At 42.5% G+C, this 19254-nt stretch overlaps 1 protein-coding gene across 2 annotated transcripts in view; it reads right to left on the bottom strand.

The window, feature by feature from the left end:
- Window positions 1–19254, bottom strand: part of NPAT (nuclear protein, coactivator of histone transcription) — a 76647-nt gene that overhangs the window by 12547 nt on the left and 44846 nt on the right. For both annotated transcript variants that reach the window (XM_075592360.1, XM_075592359.1), the window contains 2 exons: window positions 3585–3713; window positions 1006–2499 (listed from right to left, as the gene is read on the bottom strand). In XM_075592360.1, coding sequence (XP_075448475.1) covers window positions 1006–2499; window positions 3585–3713 — 1623 coding nt within the window. The remainder of the gene's footprint in view (window positions 1–1005; window positions 2500–3584; window positions 3714–19254) is intronic.

The following is a 19254-nucleotide window of genomic DNA, read 5'->3' as shown; positions in this document are numbered from 1 at the left end:
AGACATATATTTTCTGTCTTTCTCTGGCTCTTTATTATAACTGCCAGGGTTTAGCCACCACCTTCTGGCTACACAGTATCTAGGGTATTCATTCATTATATTTTCATTGTTGCTCTTTTTCTGTGTTTACTTGGGTTTGTGTAGATATTGTTTTTTTCAGTCATTTGTATTATCATGTGTTGCTGATCGGCCGATCTCCATTGCATTTCCAGGGGAAATTACTTTCCCCTGGATTTGCATTATCATACCCATGTATTTTGCATGTTACATATTTTGGGTCCCTACATTTTTATTGTATATTCTTTGGTTCAGCAGTGTTCATTTAGTATGTGTTTAGGTATATTTTAATATTATTTTTGTATTTTGTATTGCTAATAAAATCCATTTTGTACTTTCACATATTTTTCGTGTGCTTTCAACAAACCCTCTTTTTCTGTTCGTATGTATATATATATATATATATATATATATATATATAAAAAAAAAAAGATACCAGGAACAGGAACGCACAAATCACTGTTACAAATGAACTTTCACTGGCTGACCGTGGGCTTGCCGGAACTGCTAGAACTACATGACCTCCGAGGTACACATGCTCCCTCTTAGGCCGCACTTATAGTCCCGGCGACTGCGAGTCAAAACAAGTGTATTGAAGCGCGCACCTATAGTAGGAGCGTCGCAGCGACGGCTTGGTCATGATCGCTGGAAGTCAATGAAAATTGAGTTTTCAGCGTCCCAGTGAGCGGTTCAGCCAATGAGGGCGAACCACTCCCGGCCATGCCCCTGCCACGCCGCCCGTTCACCGTCTCTAACACTGTAAGCAAAAAAAAATCGCTGCTACAACGGCGACGGATGACGTCACGTCACCGTAGCAAGGACTATAAGTGCGTCTGTACAAGGCACATACTGGTCATCACTTACAGCTGCAGTGCCTCATTGATACGCAGCACAATGTTTTCAACAATAATTAAAAACACATGAAATATTGAGAACAGACAGGCCTACCTTGTGAAAACTTTGGCGATATGGTCTGGCCAAGCGTATAGGCATTGCCTCGCCTGGGAGGGGTTTGCAGGGTGCGTGACTGCTGCTGGCTGCTAATTGGAGTAGAGCTGCTGGGTAACATCATTATATTAGACGACTTTGCTGCGCTGCTATTAGCCATACGCGTAGCTATGAAAATACTGTTGGAAGGTACAAAGCTCGAGCTTGTGGCTGGCATCAGCCGTATAAATCCCCCATCACTGGAGAGATTAGATGTCCCAGCAACCGAGTAAACTGTACAGCTATCGTCAGCTTGAAAATGACCCGCGTTTGCCGACAGATCTTTGGACTGCGGCACTACATGGCTTTGGTCTCCTGACATTGACGAATCAGCGACCTGTGCAGAGCTGACCTCAGTCACCCCTGTGCCATCACCATCCTTAGGCTTAGCTGCAGATATTATAGCTGGGACATTTTCCCCACTAATGCTTGAAACTGCAATACTTAGCTCTGCATCACCGGTCACCTCCTCGGTAACGAGGATTTTGAGCGACATTATGTTTGATGGATCTGCATTTGCTTGGCTGGTGTAGGTGGTCCCAGCGATGCCACTGCTGGGTGCCGACTCCACAGTCGTGCACGCAAACTCTGAGGGAAGACTGCCACTCGCTGGTACTGATGGGCAATGCGGGAGAATAGGGGTTACAAAACTCTCTCCTGTAACCAGTCCTGTAAGTGTTGCGATTTCTGCATTTGCTGCTGTAACAAGTATCGTCTGTTGTGCTTTTGGTTCTTGTGCAGCAGCGGTGCTGGAGTTTGCAGTGTGTTGCAGTTTATCTACAATAACATTCATTTGAGCATACGTTTGACTTGGTGTTTTGGTTGCATCTAGCTGCTTGTCTCTCTCTTTTTGAGGACTCAAGTCTTTAAACACTGGGGTATCGGCAGAAACCAATAAATCAACATTTTGAGAGTCAGTCAAACATTCTTTTGTAGCTATACCACTCTCATTAGTCTCTTGTTGAATCTCATGTAAAGGATGTTCTGGGTTTTCCAGTGTTGACCCTTCACAGATCTTCTCCTTCAACCTTGCATCACTTAAAAGTGACCTGTCACCAAATACAGTGGCTGATGACATAGCCCCGCTTTCTTCATCTATCGGTAATCTATCCTTCATTTCAACATCTTGTGAATGTGAAAACTCCGGCTCTAATAAAGGCTTCTGTGATTCCACGTTGGGTCCTGTCGTTGGATTTCCTCCTGTCACAGCCACATGTAGGGTACCGGTAGAACGCATGCTCTGCTGGTCACCCTTACAACTTAAAATGTTATCTAATGTGGAGGTTTGATCATTTTCACGTCTCGGAGGGGATGATGTCCTGGTGTCACCTGTCTTTTCCGTTGTGGCGCTGCTTGTGACGCACTGACTGGGTAACAGGACGTGCTCATCTCTTTCCTTGGGCTTTTGCTTTGAGTACACACCGGCGGGGATACTAGTCTGGGATGCAGAATGTCCTGTCAACGCAAGGATTCATTTCAGTTACCATTCAATGACATTGAAAATACACATTTGTGGTTAAGAACACTAGTTAAAACAGGACAAATAGCGTTCAATACCGGTCCCGGACAGAGGCATTACATGACACCGATTGCTCCGTATGCCACCAGACCAGTGCTGCAGCTGTCTGACGACTGAAAAGAAACATTGCTTTGGGAATGGAACAAAGGCCTTAATGCCTACGAGACCCCTCCAAACTGCATTTACAAGTGAGCGTGTATAGTTATGCCATCCAACATGCAGAAGGATGAAGTGGTTACTGATATTTTTATGGTTTGTTTGCAGTACTTTTCATGGCAATATCTGGCTGCCTTGAAACCCTACATACCGCGACTCACTATATTCCATATAGAACATGGCCAAAAAAAATTAAAAAAATCTGAAAAACGCATTTGCTTCAAATGGCAATAAATCTATTTGTAATTGCAGCACTATAGATGGTCACCTTAGAAGTACAATATAATAGATCTGGGTTTGTAGGGCTTAGATCAGCAGAAGGGGGAAAACAGTCCATGAGTGCACAGTACAGAGGCAGGAATAGTAAGCTCTCACTAGGCCCTTATAGTACCTTTTGTATCGTTTGCGTTGGTTGTCCCTCTACTTAACGTCACTACCGTTTCCCCACTGTACTGCTCTACAGAATATGTTGGAGCTTTATAAACAAAGGGGGAGCGGCACCATAAACCCAGTGTGCAGCAGCTATTATACCCCATACGTTTCCTAACCCCCATCACTCACCAATAGAGACCCCTCTGTGGGAAAGAAACCTTTGCAGCCACCATCCGGAATTAGCAAACAGCAGGGGCGTGTACGCCCACAATCACCATTACACATATATTGTTCCTGCAGACATTTTAACTACGTCAAATGAAATTTTCTGCAAAAGGAATGCGTCTTAGGAACTGTAAGATTATACGGCTTTGATGATCAGAATTTAATACGGCGTGTCCATTTTACTTCTTCCTGCTTTCAGGAACTAAATAAGAAGTTGATGTGAAGGGAATCTGTGGTACACACAAAGAGAAAATGTACCACAACTCACCCTCATCCATTTCAAAAGCATGTCCGTCAGTACCAGGGTTATTATCGGCCATCGGCTCATTACTTCTAGCGTCACCTTCATTTGGAGTGAAAGGTTCCAGGGGGGCATTTTTTGTAGTCCTGGAAGTACCTAAATTGAAAGCAGTTACAAAAAGTGCAACCGGTTATATATATATATATATATATATATATATATATATATATATATATATATATATATATATTATATAATATATAATGATATTATATCACAACTGACAAAGTGTACTGACAAAAAGCCTAATGTATGGAGTCTGTCTCATGCTATACCAATCCAAACGTGGTAGAGGTCTTTGATTACCAGAGTGTGAAACTTCTAGGCTAATCTTTGACTTGCACATTACAATATCCCTTCCACGCACATTACAATATCCCTTCCACACACATTACAATATCCCTTCCACGCACATTACAATATCCCTTCCACGCACATTACAATATCCCTTCCACACACATTACAATATCCCTTCCACGCACATTACAATATCCCTTCCACACACATTACAATATCCCTTCCACACACATTACAATATCCCTTCCACACACATTACAATATCCCTTCCACACACATTACAATATCCCTTCCACGCACATTACAATATCCCTTCCACGCACATTACAATATCCCTTCCACGCACATTACAATATCCCTTCCACACACATTACAATATCCCTTCCACACACATTACAATATCCCTTCCACGCACATTACAATATCCCTTCCACACACATTACAATATCCCTTCCACGCACATTACAATATCCCTTCCACCCACATTACAATATCCCTTCCACGCACATTACAATATCCCTTCCACGCACATTACAATATCCCTTCCACGCACATTACAATATCCCTTCCACGCACATTACAATATCCCTTCCACACACATTACAATATCCCTTCCACGCACATTACAATATCCCTTCCACACACATTACAATATCCCTTCCACACACATTACAATATCCCTTCCACACACATTACAATATCCCTTCCACGCACATTACAATATCCCTTCCACGCACATTACAATATCCCTTCCACGCACATTACAATATCCCTTCCACGCACATTACAATATCCCTTCCACGCACATTACAATATCCCTTCCACGCACATTACAATATCCCTTCCACGCACATTACAATATCCCTTCCACGCACATTACAATATCCCTTCCACGCACATTACAATATCCCTTCCACACACATTACAATATCCCTTCCACGCACATTACAATATCCCTTCCACACACATTACAATATCCCTTCCACGCACATTACAATATCCCTTCCACACACATTACAATATCCCTTCCACGCACATTACAATATCCCTTCCACGCACATTACAATATCCCTTCCGCGCACATTACAATATCCCTTCCACACACATTACAATATCCCTTCCACACACATTACAATATCCCTTCCACGCACATTACAATATCCCTTCCACACACATTACAATATCCCTTCCACACACATTACAATATCCCTTCCACGCACATTACAATATCCCTTCCACACACATTACAATATCCCTTCCACGCACATTACAATATCCCTTCCACACACATTACAATATCCCTTCCACACACATTACAATATCCCTTCCACACACATTACAATATCCCTTCCACGCACATTACAATATCCCTTCCACACACATTACAATATCCCTTCCACGCACATTACAATATCCCTTCCGCGCACATTACAATATCCCTTCCACACACATTACAATATCCCTTCCACACACATTACAATATCCCTTCCACGCACATTACAATATCCCTTCCACTTACAGTACAATATCCCTTCCGCGCACATTACAATATCCCTTCCACACACATTACAATATCCCTTCCACACACATTACAATATCCCTTCCACACACATTACAATATCCCTTCCACACACATTACAATATCCCTTCCACACACATTACAATATCCCTTCCACACACATTACAATATCCCTTCCACGCACATTACAATATCCCTTCCACACACATTACAATATCCCTTCCACGCACATTACAATATCCCTTCCACGCACATTACAATATCCCTTCCACACACATTACAATATCCCTTCCACGCACACATTACAATATCCCTTCCACGCACATTACAATATCCCTTCCACACACATTACAATATCCCTTCCACACACATTACAATATCCCTTCCACGCACATTACAATATCCCTTCCACGCACATTACAATATCCCTTCCACACACATTACAATATCCCTTCCACGCACATTACAATATCCCTTCCACGCACATTACTATATCCCTTCCACGCACATTACAATATCCCTTCCACACACATTACAATATCCCTTCCACACACATTACAATATCCCTTCCACGCACATTACAATATCCCTTCCGCGCACATTACAATATCCCTTCCACGCACATTACAATATCCCTTCCACACACATTACAATATCCCTTCCACACACATTACAATATCCCTTCCACACACACATTACAATATCCCTTCCACGCACATTACAATATCCCTTCCACACACACATTACAATATCCCTTCCACACACACATTACAATATCCCTTCCACGCACACATTACAATATCCCTTCCACGCACATTACAATATCCCTTCCACACACACATTACAATATCCCTTCCACGCACATTACAATATCCCTTCCACGCACATTACAATATCCCTTCCACGCACATTACAATATCCCTTCCACACACATTACAATATCCCTTCCACACACATTACAATATCCCTTCCACGCACATTACAATATCCCTTCCGCGCACATTACAATATCCCTTCCGCACACATTACAACATCCCTTCCGCGCACATTACAATATCCCTTCCACGCACATTACAATATCCCTTCCACGCACATTACAATATCCCTTCCACACACATTACAATATCCCTTCCACGCACATTACAACATCCCTTCCACACACATTACAATATCCCTTCCACGCACATTACAATATCCCTTCCACGCACATTACAATATCCCTTCCACGCACATTACAATATCCCTTCCGCGCACATTACAATATCCCTTCCACGCACATTACAATATCCCTTCCACGCACATTACAATATCCCTTCCACGCACATTACAATATCCCTTCCACGCACATTACAATATCCCTTCCACGCACATTACAATATCCCTTCCGCGCACATTACAATATCCCTTCCGCGCACATTACAATATCCCTTCCACGCACATTACAATATCCCTTCCACGCACATTACAATATCCCTTCCACGCACATTACAATATCCCTTCCACGCACATTACAATATCCCTTCCACACACACATTACAATATCCCTTCCACGCACATTACAATATCCCTTCCACGCACATTACAATATCCCTTCCGCGCACATTACAATATCCCTTCCACACACATTACAATATCCCTTCCACGCACATTACAATATCCCTTCCACACACATTACAATATCCCTTCCACACACACATTACAATATCCCTTCCACGCACATTACAATATCCCTTCCACACACATTACAATATCCCTTCCGCGCACATTACAATATCCCTTCCACACACATTACAATATCCCTTCCACGCACATTACAATATCCCTTCCACGCACATTACAATATCCCTTCCACGCACATTACAATATCCCTTCCACGCACATTACAATATCCCTTCCACGCACATTACAATATCCCTTCCACGCACATTACAATATCCCTTCCACGCACATTACAATATCCCTTCCACGCACATTACAATATCCCTTCCACGCACATTACTATATCCCTTCCACACACATTACAATATCCCTTCCACACACATTACAATATCCCTTCCACACACATTACAATATCCCTTCCACACACATTACAATATCCCTTCCACGCACACATTACAATATCCCTTCCACACACACATTACAATATCCCTTCCACACACATTACAATATCCCTTCCACGCACATTACAATATCCCTTCCACGCACATTACAATATCCCTTCCACACACACATTACAATATCCCTTCCGCACACATTACAATATCCCTTCCACGCACATTACAATATCCCTTCCACGCACACATTACAATATCCCTTCCACGCACATTACAATATCCCTTCCACGCACATTACAATATCCCTTCCACACACATTACAATATCCCTTCCACGCACATTACAATATCCCTTCCACGCACATTACAATATCCCTTCCACACACATTACAATATCCCTTCCGCACACATTACAATATCCCTTCCACGCACATTACAATATCCCTTCCACGCACATTACAATATCCCTTCCACGCACATTACAATATCCCTTCCACGCACATTACAATATCCCTTCCGCGCACATTACAATATCCCTTCCACACACATTACAATATCCCTTCCACACACATTACAATATCCCTTCCGCGCACATTACAATATCCCTTCCACGCACATTACAATATCCCTTCCACACACATTACAATATCCCTTCCACGCACATTACAATATCCCTTCCGCGCACATTACAATATCCCTTCCACGCACATTACAATATCCCTTCCACGCACATTACAATATCCCTTCCACGCACATTACAATATCCCTTCCACGCACATTACAATATCCCTTCCACACACATTACAATATCCCTTCCACGCACATTACAATATCCCTTCCACACACATTACAATATCCCTTCCACGCACATTACAATATCCCTTCCACGCACATTACAATATCCCTTCCACGCACATTACAATATCCCTTCCACGCACATTACAATATCCCTTCCACACACACATTACAATATCCCTTCCACACACACATTACAATATCCCTTCCACACACATTACAATATCCCTTCCACACACATTACAATATCCCTTCCACACACATTACAATATCCCTTCCACGCACATTACAATATCCCTTCCACACACATTACAATATCCCTTCCACGCACATTACAATATCCCTTCCACGCACATTACAATATCCCTTCCACGCACATTACAATATCCCTTCCACACACATTACAATATCCCTTCCACGCACATTACAATATCCCTTCCGCACACATTACAATATCCCTTCCACGCACATTACAATATCCCTTCCGCACACATTACAATATCCCTTCCGCGCACATTACAATATCCCTTCCACGCACATTACAATATCCCTTCCACGCACATTACAATATCCCTTCCACGCACATTACAATATCCCTTCCACGCACATTACAATATCCCTTCCGCGCACATTACAATATCCCTTCCACGCACATTACAATATCCCTTCCACGCACATTACTATATCCCTTCCACGCACATTACAATATCCCTTCCACGCACATTACAATATCCCTTCCACACACATTACAATATCCCTTCCACACACATTACAACATCCCTTCCACGCACATTACAATATCCCTTCCACGCACATTACTATATCCCTTCCACACACATTACAATATCCCTTCCACACACATTACAATATCCCTTCCACACACATTACAATATCCCTTCCGCGCACATTACTATATCCCTTCCACGCACATTACAATATCCCTTCCACGCACATTACAATATCCCTTCCACACACATTACAATATCCCTTCCACACACATTACAATATCCCTTCCGCGCACATTACAATATCCCTTCCACACACATTACAATATCCCTTCCACACACATTACAATATCCCTTCCGCGCACATTACAATATCCCTTCCACACACATTACAATATCCCTTCCACACACATTACAATATCCCTTCCACGCACATTACAATATCCCTTCCACACACATTACAATATCCCTTCCACGCACACATTACAATATCCCTTCCACACACACATTACAATATCCCTTCCACGCACATTACAATATCCCTTCCACGCACATTACAATATCCCTTCCACGCACATTACAATATCCCTTCCGCGCACATTACAATATCCCTTCCACACACATTACAATATCCCTTCCACACACATTACAATATCCCTTCCACGCACATTACAATATCCCTTCCACACACACATTACAATATCCCTTCCACACACATTACAATATCCCTTCCACGCACATTACAATATCCCTTCCACGCACATTACAATATCCCTTCCACGCACATTACAATATCCCTTCCACGCACATTACAATATCCCTTCCACACACATTACAATATCCCTTCCACGCACATTACAATATCCCTTCCACGCACATTACAATATCCCTTCCACACACATTACAATATCCCTTCCACACACATTACAATATCCCTTCCACACACATTACAATATCCCTTCCACGCACATTACAATATCCCTTCCACGCACATTACAATATCCCTTCCACGCACATTACAATATCCCTTCCACGCACATTACAATATCCCTTCCACGCACACATTACAATATCCCTTCCACGCACATTACAATATCCCTTCCACGCACATTACAATATCCCTTCCACGCACATTACAATATCCCTTCCACACACATTACAATATCCCTTCCGCGCACATTACAATATCCCTTCCACACACATTACAATATCCCTTCCACGTACATTACAATATCCCTTCCACGCACATTACAATATCCCTTCCACACACATTACAATATCCCTTCCACGTACATTACAATATCCCTTCCACACACATTACAATATCCCTTCCGCGCACATTACAATATCCCTTCCACACACATTACAATATCCCTTCCGCGCACATTACAATATCCCTTCCATGCACATTACAATATCCCTTCCACGCACATTACAATATCCCTTCCACACACATTACAACATCCCTTCCACACACATTACAATATCCCTTCCACACACATTACAATATCCCTTCCACACACATTACAATATCCCTTCCACACACACATTACAATATCCCTTCCGCGCACATTACAATATCCCTTCCACACGCACATTACAATATCCCTTCCACACACATTACAATATCCCTTCCACACACATTACAATATCCCTTCCGCGCACATTACAATATCCCTTCCACACACACATTACAATATCCCTTCCACACACATTACAATATCCCTTCCACGCACATTACAATATCCCTTCCACACACACATTACAATATCCCTTCCACACACACATTACAACATCCCTTCCACACACATTACAATATCCCTTCCACACACATTACAATATCCCTTCCACACACACATTACAACATCCCTTCCACGCACATTACAATATCCCTTCCGCGCACATTACAATATCCCTTCCACGCACATTACAATATCCCTTCCACGCACATTACAATATCCCTTCCACGCACATTACAATATCCCTTCCACACACATTACAATATTCCTTCCACACACATTACAACATCCCTTCCACGCACATTACAATATCCCTTCCACGCACATTACAATATCCCTTCCACACACATTACAATATCCCTTCCACGCACATTACAATATCCCTTCCACACACATTACAATATCCCTTCCACACACACATTACAATATCCCTTCCACACACATTACAATATCCCTTCCACACACATTACAATATCCCTTCCACGCACATTACAATATCCCTTCCACGCACATTACAATATCCCTTCCACACACATTACAATATCCCTTCCACGCACATTACAATATCCCTTCCACGCACATTACAATATCCCTTCCACGCACATTACAATATCCCTTCCACGCACATTACAATATCCCTTCCACACACATTACAATATCCCTTCCACACACATTACAATATCCCTTCCGCGCACATTACAATATCCCTTCCACGCACATTACAATATCCCTTCCACGCACATTACAATATCCCTTCCACCCACATTACAATATCCCTTCCACGCACATTACAATATCCTTCCACGCACATTACAATATCCCTTCCACGCACATTACAATATCCCTTCCACGCACATTACAATATCCCTTCCACGCACATTACAATATCCCTTCCACGCACATTACAATATCCCTCCACACACATTACAATATCCCTTCCACGCACATTACAATATCCCTTCCACACACATTACAACATCCCTTCCACACACATTACAATATCCCTTCCACGCACATTACAATATCCCTTCCACACACATTACAATATCCCTTCCACACACATTACAATATCCCTTCCACGCACATTACAATATCCCTTCCACACACATTACAATATCCCTTCCACGCACATTACAATATCCCTTCCACACACATTACAATATCCCTTCCACGCACATTACAATATCCCTTCCACACACATTACAATATCCCTTCCACACACATTACAATATCCCTTCCACGCACATTACAACATCCCTTCCACACACATTACAATATCCCTTCCACGCACATTACAATATCCCTTCCACACACATTACAATATCCCTTCCACACACATTACAATATCCCTTCCACGCACATTACAATATCCCTTCCACACATTACAATATCCCTTCCACGCACATTACAATATCCCTTCCACGCACATTACAATATCCCTTCCGCGCACATTACAATATCCCTTCCACGCACATTACAATATCCCTTCCACACACATTACAATATCCCTTCCACACACATTACAATATCCCTTCCACGCACATTACAATATCCCTTCCACGCACATTACAATATCCCTTCCACGCACATTACAATATCCCTTCCACACACATTACAATATCCCTTCCACACACATTACAATATCCCTTCCACACACATTACAATATCCCTTCCACGCACAGTACAATATCCCTTCCACACACATTACAATATCCCTTCCACGCACATTACAATATCCCTTCCACACACATTACAATATCCCTTCCACGCACATTACAATATCCCTTCCACGCACATTACAATATCCCTTCCACACACATTACAATATCCCTTCCACACACATTACAATATCCCTTCCACGCACATTACAATATCCCTTCCACACACATTACAATATCCCTTCCACGCACATTACAATATCCCTTCCACACACATTACAATATCCCTTCCACGCACATTACAATATCCCTTCCACACACATTACAATATCCCTTCCACGCACATTACAATATCCCTTCCGCGCACATTACAATATCCCTTCCACGCACATTACAACATCCCTTCCACACACAATTACAATATCCTTCCACACACACATTACAATATCCCTTCCACACACATTACAATATCCCTTCCGCGCACATTACAATATCCCTTCCACACACACATTACAATATCCCTTCCACGCACATTACAATATCCCTTCCACGCACATTACAATATCCCCTTCCACGCACATTACAATATCCCTTCCACGCACATTACAATATCCCTTCCACACACATTACAATATCCCTTCCACGCACATTACAATATCCCTTCCAGCGCACATTACAATATCCCTTCCACGCACATTACAATATCCCTTCCACGCACATTACAATATCCCTTCCACGCACATTACAATATCCCTTCCACACACATTACAATATCCCTTCCACACACATTACAATATCCCTTCCACGCACATTACAATATCCCTTCCGCGCACATTACAATATCCCTTCCACACACATTACAATATCCCTTCCACGCACATTACAATATCCCTTCCGCGCACATTACAATATCCCTTCCACGCACATTACAATATCCCTTCCACACACATTACAATATCCCTTCCACACACACATTACAATATCCCTTCCACACACATTACAATATCCCTTCCGCGCACATTACAATATCCCTTCCGCGCACATTACAATATCCCTTCCGCGCACATTACAATATCCCTTCCACACACACATTACAATATCCCTTCCACACACATTACAATATCCCTTCCACGCACATTACAATATCCCTTCCACACACATTACAATATCCCTTCCACGCACATTACAATATCCCTTCCGCGCACATTACAATATCCCTTCCACGCACATTACAATATCCCTTCCACGCACATTACAATATCCCTTCCACGCACATTACAATATCCCTTCCACGCACATTACAATATCCCTTCCACACACATTACAATATCCCTTCCACACACACATTACAACATCCCTTCCACGCACATTACAATATCCCTTCCACACACATTACAATATCCCTTCCACACACATTACAATATCCCTTCCACTCACATTACAATATCCCTTCCGCGCACATTACAATATCCCTTCCACGCACATTACAATATCCCTTCCACGCACATTACAATATCCCTTCCACACACATTACAACATCCCTTCCGCGCACATTACAATATCCCTTCCGCGCACATTACAACATCCCTTCCACACACATTACAATATCCCTTCCACACACATTACAATATCCCTTCCACACACATTACAATATCCCTTCCACGCACATTACAATATCCCTTCCACGCACATTACAATATCCCTTCCGCGCACATTACAATATCCCTTCCACGCACATTACAATATCCCTTCCACGCACATTACAATATCCCTTCCACACACATTACAATATCCCTTCCACACACATTACAATATCCCTTCCACACACATTACAATATCCCTTCCACACACATTACAATATCCCTTCCACGCACATTACAATATCCCTTCCACGCACATTACAATATCCCTTCCACGCACATTACAATATCCCTTCCACACACATTACAATATCCCTTCCACGCACATTACAATATCCCTTCCACGCACACATTACAATATCCCTTCCACGCACACATTACAATATCCCTTCCACGCACACATTACAATATCCCTTCCACGCGCACATTACAATATCCCTTCCACGCACATTACAATATCCCTTCCACGCACATTACAATATCCCTTCCACACACATTACAATATCCCTTCCACACACATTACAATATCCCTTCCACACACATTACAATATCCCTTCCGCGCACATTACAATATCCCTTCCACGCACATTACAATATCTCTTCCACGCACATTACAATATCCCTTCCACGCACATTACAATATCCCTTCCACGCACACATTACAATATCCCTTCCACGCACATTACAATATCCCTTCCACACACACATTACAATATCCCTTCCACGCACATTACAATATCCCTTCCACACACATTACAATATCCCTTCCACACACATTACAATATCCCTTCCACGCACATTACTATATCCCTTCCACGCACATTACAATATCCCTTCCGCGCACATTACAATATCCCTTCCACACACACATTACAATATCCCTTCCACGCACATTACAATATCCCTTCCGCGCACATTACAATATCCCTTCCACGCACATTACAATATCCCTTCCACGCACATTACAATATCCCTTCCACGCACATTACAATATCCCTTCCACGCACATTACACTATCCCTTCCACGCACATTACAATATCCCTTCCACACACATTACAATATCCCTTCCACGCACATTACAATATCCCTTCCGCGCACATTACAATATCCCTTCCACGCACATTACAATATCCCTTCCACGCACATTACAATATCCCTTCCACGCACATTACAATATCCCTTCCACGCACATTACAATATCCCTTCCGCACACATTACAATATCCCTTCCACGCACAGTACAATATCCCTTCCACGCACATTACAATATCCCTTCCACGCACATTACAATATCCCTTCCACACACATTACAACATCCCTTCCACGCACATTACAATATCCCTTCCGCGCACATTACAATATCCCTTCCACGCACATTACAATATCCCTTCCACGCACATTACAATATCCCTTCCACGCACATTACAATATCCCTTCCACGCACATTACAATATCCCTTCCACACACACATTACAACATCCCTTCCACGCACATTACAATATCCCTTCCGCGCACATTACAATATCCCTTCCACGCACATTACAATATCCCTTCCACGCACATTACAATATCCCTTCCACGCACATTACAATATCCCTTCCACGCACATTACAATATCCCTTCCACGCACATTACAATATCCCTTCCACACACATTACAATATCCCTTCCACACACACATTACAATATCCCTTCCGCGCACATTACAATATCCCTTCCACACACATTACAATATCCCTTCCACGCACATTACAATATCCCTTCACACACACATTACAATATCCCTTCCACACACATTACAATATCCCTTCCACACACACATTACAATATCCCTTCCGCGCACATTACAATATCCCTTCCACGCACATTACAATATCCCTTCCACGCACATTACAATATCCCTTCCACGCACATTACAATATCCCTTCCACCCACATTACAATATCCCTTCCGCGCACATTACAATATCCCTTCCACACACATTACAATATCCCTTCCACACACACATTACAATATCCCTTCCACGCACATTACAATATCCCTTCCACGCACATTACAATATCCCTTCCACACACACATTACAATATCCCTTCCGCGCACATTACAATATCCCTTCCACGCACATTACAATATCCCTTCCACGCACATTACAATATCCCTTCCACACACATTACAATATCCCTTCCACGCACATTACAATATCCCTTCCACACACATTACAATATCCCTTCCACCCACATTACAATATCCCTTCCACACACATTACAATATCCCTTCCACGCACATTACAATATCCCTTCCACACACATTACAATATCCCTTCCACACACATTACAATATCCCTTCCACGCACATTACAATATCCCTTCCACACACATTACAATATCCCTTCCACACACATTACAATATCCCTTCCGCGCACATTACAATATCCCTTCCACACACATTACAATATCCCTTCCACGCACATTACAACATCCCTTCCACGCACATTACAATATCCCTTCCGCGCACATTACAATATCCCTTCCACGCACATTACAATATCCCTTCCGCGCACATTACAATATCCCTTCCACACACATTACAATATCCCTTCCACACACACATTACAATATCCCTTCCACACACATTACAATATCCCTTCCACGCACATTACAATATCCCTTCCACGCACATTACAATATCCCTTCCGCGCACATTACAATATCCCTTCCACGCACATTACAATATCCCTTCCACGCACATTACAATATCCCTTCCACGCACATTACAATATCCCTTCCACACACATTACAATATCCCTTCCACGCACATTACAACATCCCTTCCACGCACATTACAATATCCCTTCCACGCACATTACAATATCCCTTCCACGCACATTACAATATCCCTTCCACGCACATTACAATATCCCTTCCACGCACATTACAATATCCCTTCCACGCACATTACAATATCCCTTCCACACACATTACAATATCCCTTCCACGCACATTACAACATCCCTTCCACGCACATTACAATATCCCTTCCACACACATTACAATATCCCTTCCACGCACATTACAATATCCCTTCCACGCACATTACAATATCCCTTCCACACACATTACAATATCCCTTCCACGCACATTACAATATCCCTTCCACGCACATTACAATATCCCTTCCACGCACATTACAATATCCCTTCCGCGCACATTACAATATCCCTTCCGCACACTTACAATATCCCTTCCACACACATTACAATATCCCTTCCGCGCACATTACAATATCCCTTCCACGCACATTACAATATCCCTTCCACACACATTACAATATCCCTTCCACGCACATTACAATATCCCTTCCACACACATTACAATATCCCTTCCACGCACATTACAATATCCCTTCCACGCACATTACAATATCCCTTCCACACACATTACAATATCCCTTCCACGCACATTACAATATCCCTTCCGCACACATTACAATATCCCTTCCACGCACATTACAATATCCCTTCCACGCACATTACAATATCCCTTCCACACACATTACAATATCCCTTCCACGCACATTACAATATCCCTTCCACGCACATTACAATATCCCTTCCACGCACATTACAATATCCCTTCCACGCACATTACAACATCCTTCCACGCACATTACAATATCCCTTCCACACACATTACAATATCCCTTCCACACACATTACAATATCCCTTCCACACACATTACAATATCCCTTCCACGCACATTACAATATCCCTTCCACACACATTACAATATCCCTTCCACGCACATTACAATATCCCTTCCACACACATTACAATATCCCTTCCACACACATTACAATATCCCTTCCACACACATTACAATATCCCTTCCACGCACATTACAATATCCCTTCCACACACATTACAATATCCCTTCCACGCACATTACAATATCCCTTCCACGCACATTACAATATCCCTTCCACACACATTACAATATCCCTTCCACGCACATTACAATATCCCTTCCACACACATTACAATATCCCTTCCACACACATTACAATATCCCTTCCACGCACATTACAATATCCCTTCCGCTCACATTACAATATCCCTTCCACACACACATTACAATATCCCTTCCACGCACATTACAATATCCCTTCCACGCACATTACAATATCCCTTCCACACACATTACAACATCCCTTCCACGCACATTACAATATCCCTTCCACACACACATTACAATATCCCTTCCACACACATTACAATATCCCTTCCACACACATTACAACATCCCTTCCGCGCACATTACAATATCCCTTCCGCGCACATTACAATATCCCTTCCGCGCACATTACAATATCCCTTCCACGCACATTACAATATCCCTTCCACACACATTACAATATCCCTTCCACGCACATTACAATATCCCTTCCACGCACATTACAATATCCCTTCCACGCACATTACAATATCCCTTCCACACACATTACAATATCCCTTCCACACACACATTACAATATCCCTTCCACACACATTACAATATCCCTTCCACACACATTACAATATCCCTTCCACGCACATTACAATATCCCTTCCACGCACATTACAATATCCCTTCCACGCACATTACAATATCCCTTCCACGCACATTACAATATCCCTTCCACACACATTACAATATCCCTTCCACGCACATTACAATATCCCTTCCACGCACATTACAATATCCCTTCCACACACATTACAATATCCCTTCCACACACACATTACAATATCCCTTCCACACACATTACAATATCCCTTCCACACACATTACAATATCCCTTCCACGCACATTACAATATCCCTTCCACGCACATTACAATATCCCTTCCACCACATTACAATATCCCTTCCACGCACATTACAATATCCCTTCCACGCACATTACAATATCCCTTCCACGCACATTACAATATCCCTTCCACGCACATTACAATATCCCTTCCACGCACATTACAATATCCTTCCACGCACATTACAACATCCCTTCCACGCACATTACAATATCCCTTCCACACACATTACAATATCCTTCCACGCACATTACAATATCCCTTCCACGCACATTACAATATCCCTTCCACGCACATTACAATATCCCTTCCACGCACATTACAATATCCTTCCACGCACATTACAATATCCCTTCCACGCACATT

Source organism: Ascaphus truei, chromosome 3 (assembly GCF_040206685.1).
Source record: "Ascaphus truei isolate aAscTru1 chromosome 3, aAscTru1.hap1, whole genome shotgun sequence".
Lineage (NCBI taxonomy): Eukaryota > Metazoa > Chordata > Amphibia > Anura > Ascaphidae > Ascaphus > Ascaphus truei.
The sequence above is the reverse complement of the archived record's forward strand: the minus strand, read 5'-3'. Positions and strand labels throughout refer to the sequence as shown.